The sequence below is a fragment of the Mesitornis unicolor genome, unplaced genomic scaffold, assembly GCF_000695765.1.
Source record: "Mesitornis unicolor isolate BGI_N332 unplaced genomic scaffold, ASM69576v1 scaffold215, whole genome shotgun sequence".
In the NCBI taxonomy this organism is placed as follows: domain Eukaryota; kingdom Metazoa; phylum Chordata; class Aves; order Mesitornithiformes; family Mesitornithidae; genus Mesitornis; species Mesitornis unicolor.
Window position 1 is genome coordinate 18,205 of NW_010187259.1, and position 6,333 is coordinate 24,537.

A 6,333-nucleotide genomic window follows, 5' to 3' on the forward strand; every position below is an offset into this window, starting at 1 on the left:
CATATGTAGCAATCTCTACTATTAAAGACATAATATTCAAGGAATGTTATCCTTAGCAGCAGAAGCTAACTTTAGTAAGGCATAACATACAATTGTAAAGACTTTCAGAACAGTATAGATTGTTGTCATGAACTTGTACAAATCCTAGAACATCAGGGAGAGTCCAGGTACACAGCAGCAATGGCACTGCTCTTGTCCTCTGCTTTTTGACTGTCCAGGAGTCATCGATAAATTGAAAATCTGAACAAAAGGAATCTGCAGCAGAATTAGAATGCAAGTGAAAAAAATTGGCAAGGACCTCGCCCCATAGCTGGATCCCAAGAACCACTATGTGCACAAGCCTGTGTGAAGCTCAGGTAAGGAATTGCAACTTGAGCCATCGCTTGCACATTTAAATATAAATAATAAATATAAATGCTAAGGAATAGACCTGCCATTTAACACATATTCTCTTGAAGTGGAACTGTTCTGTTTATTATTCCTGCTCCCTCGCACCTACAGACAGGCTGACAATCTGTGAAAACCATGGACTAAACAAAGAGGGGAAAGGGACTTGAGAGACTGAAAAGTAACTGACTGGTTTTTCCTTGCTTCAGGAAGAAACACACGCACAAAGCAATCGGTCAAGGATTATTGAACAGAGGCAACAACAAGCACTTCTATTTCCTGTCTCCTCTAAAAGTGCTACATTTCAAAACCCAAATTATCAAACTAAGTTACACCAAAGGAGTCGTATTTGACAGCAGATTTATCACTAGGTTAATATGATTTTACAATGATTTCCGATAGTTCTGTTCACTGAGTTTACCTTGTTTTGAACATATATATTTGATAAGAAGATGGAAACAACCGAATGTGAACACCAAGGCCAAACTACCAAATAAGGATACACAGGAAAAGATCAGGACTTCTTTATTAGGCTCACTGTTTATATTAACATTAAATATAGAAGCAGTCCTATTTTTTAAGAGTTAAAGTAACTCTAATTAGTTATGTTACAATTCCAAATTTCCTTGAAGAAGGTTGCTATATATTTCTATGAACGTTGATCTGTACAGACAAAGGGTTCTTATTTGAATGCTACAAATTATGTCATTAGATTACAACAAAAAAACATCGTAAAGCTTTTAGTTTATAGAAACATAACTACAACCACAAGATATACATTTCTCACGCTCTTACTGGAGCTCTGTAATCCACTGGGAAGTTGGGAGGTCTATGTCGTTCTTCCTTCTGCATCTAAGTTCCACATTTCATTGCCAAACTCCTGTTCGCTGTTTGTTATCAGCAGCATGCTCGAAAAACATGAAGTCCTAAGAAGGGAACAAAAATCAGACAAAACAAGTTTTTCTTAAATGCCGTTCATCTCTTAGCTCAGAGATCTCCTGGTTGCTTTTCAAGGTATTCAAAGTACCTTCCCATCGGAAACCTCCAATGATGTGGGGGCACCTCTCTCTATCCCCCCATCACCTGGGTCTCTCAGACTAGGACATCCACAGAGAGAGAGGAAGAGGTGGTGAAAGATCTACATGGCAGCTTTAAATTATCATTAGCCCAAGCTATGCTTCTTTTATTCCTGGCTTTGTTGGGCCTGACTCAGTCTCTTCAATTTTACCTCCTACTGGAGCACATCATAATGGTGACTTTCTGTAGTTTACATCTGGGGACCACATTTTTTGCCTGGGGCCCTAGGTTGATTGCACTCACTAACGCTGTACTTCATGCAAATGGTAGCCCATGAACACGCACGGCGAAGGAAAACCTGGCTCTTGCATAAGGCTGTTAGAGGCTGGTGAGAACTTTCCAAACTCCAAGTGCTTCACGTGCCCCTTTCCTCCCCTCCCTGCAGCCCTGCCAGCACAGCACCAGTGCACTTTCTGAATGGTACCTGGAATTGCACAGCTAAGGGGAAACACAAGGGTGTCGCACAATGCCCCTTTCTTCCCCTCCCTGCAGCCCTGCCAGCACAGCAGCAGTGCACTTTCTGAATGGTACCTGGAATTGAACAGCTAAGGGGAAACACAAGGGTGTCGCACACCATTTTCAAAGAGTAAACTGAGCTGCACTGGCGTATTTGACATGGCAGAGCCAGGGAGCAGCTGAAAAGCGCTGTATTGAGTTAGATGGGCTTTGCCTCCACAGAAGTTCCTCCCATTAGAAATGCCTCCTCTGAAAGCATTTAATCCAGCTCATCTCAGTGCTTCACCTACTTCCACAGAGAAGAGTTGGGAGAAACTGGCTGCAGCATCCAGCTGACCAGGTCACCAGCTCAGCAGGCTGCTCTGGTTTTGGATGGGTCTCTTGGCTACTGCCGATCTGCACTTTTCTGGTTTCACCATCCACAGAAACATGTTGCCTCTGCTCATGCGGCTGTAAGGAGTCTTCCCTTTACAGGGTTTCTCAGTTCCATCACAAACAATGCTCTCCTTAAATAGTCAGCATTTCATGTAGTCTAGAATAAGCTTATTATCCAAAATAATTCTTTGCTGCCCTCCGTGGTCAGTGTTACACGTGGGAAGTTCACTACAAGCTGTCGCCCACTTCCAGAAGCTCAGAGTTAAATCCTTTACCAGCGCAAGTTGAACTTGGAGATGAAAAAGTCAGTTCATACTCAGTATTAATGAATGACAGACTTACGATAAGGAAGCAAGCACCGATCATAACAGCTTTCATTTTTACATCAAGGTCCATCGGGAACGTGATTCCGAAGTTATCTGCGTCTGTAAAGGCTTCTTTCACAAACCCAGTCCACTGCTTAGAAATCCGCCCAACAGTAGAAGTCTCATCCAGAGACTTCACCTAGTTTAATATAGAATTTAAAAAACAACATCAAATCTGTCATTCATAATATTCCCAAATCCTTTTCACAATAGATTAATCTGAAAGCTTCAGATGGTGCTATTTGAATTAATGCAGTCTTTGAATGCAACTGTACCAAAAGGCAGCCCTGACTATCAGAAAGTCCATCTAAAGAAGCACAGAAAAGAGCTTAATTCTAAATGTGACTGCAGAGCTCAATACTTTAATGGTGTTGGAAGAGAGCTACCGTGTGCATGCACACACACACTGCTGGAAGCGGTGCATTTTAGCCAAGAGTGAATTAGTTTCTCCTGCAACATATCAGGAACTGCCCAAGTGAAAATTCAACAGATTCTGTTCTTCTGTCCCAAAGCAGACATTAGCCCTTTGTCAACATTGTTCCTAAAGTTAGATCCAGCCTTCAGGGCCATGTGAAAGACCAGTCCCCTAGAATAAGATTATGCTGAACTTGCTTTGGCAACTATTTGCATTTTAAATATCAAATGGTAGAGTAGTGTATGTACTACTTCATGTGTATGTATGAAAATAATGACCTATTAATCACTATTATTTTTTATGTTAATGTTGCAAATCTTCAGTCACTCAAATCTATATTTTAGGTCCAAATTATCTTGATTTATTTAGTCATTGAATGATTATTAAATGATTAAATGAGTGGTTGCAGGAAGTAATTTAAATAAATACCCGATACAGCTGAGAATAACATTTTTTTGTTAGGGTCTAACATAACAGATTCAAAAGGATTCTGCTGCTAAGTATTTCTATTAAGAGATCTGTGTGCAACCACAGGGAATCAGTCTCACTGATCACTGATGAGTGCCTTTGAGATGACATTTCTAGGCATTTATCTGGCTTATCTAGTAATCTAGATACCTAGAGAAGTGAGTCGATTGTACTAGCATTAAAAGATTATGTGCTGATTACTTAATATATACTACAGTTGAGTAGTTGACAGGCAGTAACTCAAGGAACAAGCTGCTATCAAACTGCTATCTGAATCAAGAAGATACATACAAACCATTTGCAGCATTGCATACCTCAAAATTAATATCCTCACAACAGCTGCAGACAATACAGGGGCCAGTAATTTTCAGTATATCCGTTCTTTTCTCATCTTGAATTGTGAACTTTGGCAAGCAGGCATGCCAGTTCTGGACAACGTAACCAACCGGTGTTCCTGGAGGCGCCTGAACTTCCAGCTTCACAGGAAAAAGAAAACCTCCACGTGAGTGTTTGTGCTTTAATGTGCTTGCTAGGCAGTACCCACACTAGGACACAAACCAAACACAGCTCACTTTTCCACAGCAATTTGGCTTTCCAATGCATGAAGCTGCATGCAGTTTCCTGTAAACGCTTTCAGAAAGTTGCACACAAATTGCAGACATCGTACGCAACTTTTGCCTTCACTGAAAACGCTAAGATACTCCTAAGGCTGTGGAACACACAAGCTGTGCATTTACAGCTCAAAGTCTAGTGAAAAAAAGGCTATGAGCATCCAGAAAGCACTCACTGAAGACAGTACAGGAGGCAGCTATTACATCCTCGGTAAGAGATCTAAGTAGGCTCAGAGCCTTTTGAGGGCTCTTTCGAGAACCTCATTTGAGGTTTCAGAAATTGCATTGCCCTGTAATTATTTTAATATTTAAAAAGCTTATCTCACGTGTTGAATTTCGCTATAGCCTTCACAGCAGTAAAGTGAAAACTCTAGCTGTTATTTTACGAAAGCCATCAACTAACTTTTATATTGCAAGCCTATCTCCAGCACGGATTTCGACACTAGTCACAAGTTCCCTGACACGCTGCTGAATCAAATTTTTCATTACTGTAATCAGAAGTCGCCAGAGTGAAGCAGGAGTGTTGCAGCACACTAGCTTCTTCTCAGATCAAGGAGATCCCATGCACAAATCCCACAGATCTTTCTCTCCACAACTTACAGGTTGTCCCGCTTTACTAGGACAGAATTTGAGACTCAGCTTTCTGTTGAGGAAAACTGCAATTTTGTAAGGACTACAACACTCTATTTCATAGGTAAAAAGCGATAAAACTTTGTTGTAGTTTTCAGCTAAAGCTGGTGTGTGATGCCCAAGGTCTTCAGCAGTCTTGAGATAAATGGGTGCAGAGGCTGGGGGCAGTGGAAGCCCAGGGGAGTTGACCCCAAGCCAACCCCAGGCTGATCAGTTAATATCATCTCACACCATAAGTGTCACATTCACTGTGAATTATTAATACCATTTCACACCATAAGTGTCACATTCACTGTGAATTAGGGAGTTTGCTGGGAATGGCTTTCCTTCTTATTTTTCCTTCTTCCATGGCTGACATCCTGAGAGGGACTTTTTTACCGCCCCACCTCTGAGGCCTGCTCCCCCACAGTATTGGCTGAGTACAACTCTGAGTATTTTATATTATAGCTGTTATTAATATTCATTTTTATTATTATTTGATTAAATATATTTCTATTTCAACCCATTAATCTTCTTTCCTTTTTCCAACTCACCTTCCCAAGTGGGAAGGAGGCATCAGGTGATAGAGCAACTGTGTAAACCACGACAGAGGTAAACTTGACTTGTTTCACCTCATCTCCTGAATCAAGGCAACCCCAACTTAAAAACTTAAAACTGCACAGGTGAACCATGTCCCATGTGAGGAAAGATGGTGAGAAGGAGCAACTCACCTCCTGTAAGCAGCAGGGAAAGCAGCACGAAGAACACCGGAGGGGTCTCTGCAGCGTTATCACCTCGTGGCCCAGGTTGTCTATGATCCGAAGGGTGAAGGGTCGTGATGGCCCACAGCAAATCCTGGTACAGCATTCAGTGTCCTCTGCTGCAAAGTACACACTTTGCCCCAGCGTATTCTTGATTTCATATTTGTTGTTTGTTTCAAAGCCAGTCAAAACTGAAACATAGGAACAGAACTACTAAATTTCTGAGGTGCCTGCGGTCAGAAAAGTCACCATGCTAACTCTAGAGCTATCCTTTGGGAAGCTAGACCTCACTCAAAGTCTGTCAGAAGCAGTTACTGGTGAAGGGAAGCAGCGGTGGGGAAGGAGCTTGGAGCAGAGCAGCCTGAAAGAGAAGTTTAAAGGAGAAGCCACCATGAAAGAGCATGGAGGTGTCCATCAGTGCCCTCCCACCAGGCACAGGCACCTACTGCCAGAGCAAGCACCACGATTATAAATAACAGAGCATGGAAAATATCCAGGAAAGAGCTGAAGGGATGAGAATTTAAAAATCTTATGAATTTGAAGCAAGAAAAGGGCTCCAGAAGGCACAAATGCATTCAGAATGAGAAGGCCACAAAAAAAAAAAAAATCTCACAGTCGAGATCCACAGCAACACAAACAGAAAACAACAAGAGCAAGGACTGAGATTTTCATTACTTTCTCTAACAAATGGAAGTACCCTTTAAAGCATTATGGAAGGAAGATGCAGCAGTGTTAGGTGTCAGCAGAGATGGATGGTCCATATTTCTCTAACAAATAAAAGTACCCTTTAAAGCATTATGGAAGGAAGA

The 6,333-nt window shown here is 41.6% G+C and overlaps 1 protein-coding gene across 1 annotated transcript; it reads right to left on the reverse strand.

Annotated features, from left to right (window-relative positions):
• Window positions 1–1,253: 1,253 nt before the first annotated feature.
• LOC104541323 (phospholipid scramblase 1-like) lies at window positions 1,254–5,715 on the reverse strand (the record flags this gene model as incomplete). The annotated part of the gene is made up of 4 exons (XM_010185365.1): window positions 1,254–1,313; window positions 2,638–2,799; window positions 3,858–4,019; window positions 5,495–5,715. Coding segments are annotated over 4 exons (605 nt in total), but the record flags the coding sequence as incomplete, so codon positions are not given.
• Window positions 5,716–6,333: the final 618 nt, after the last annotated feature.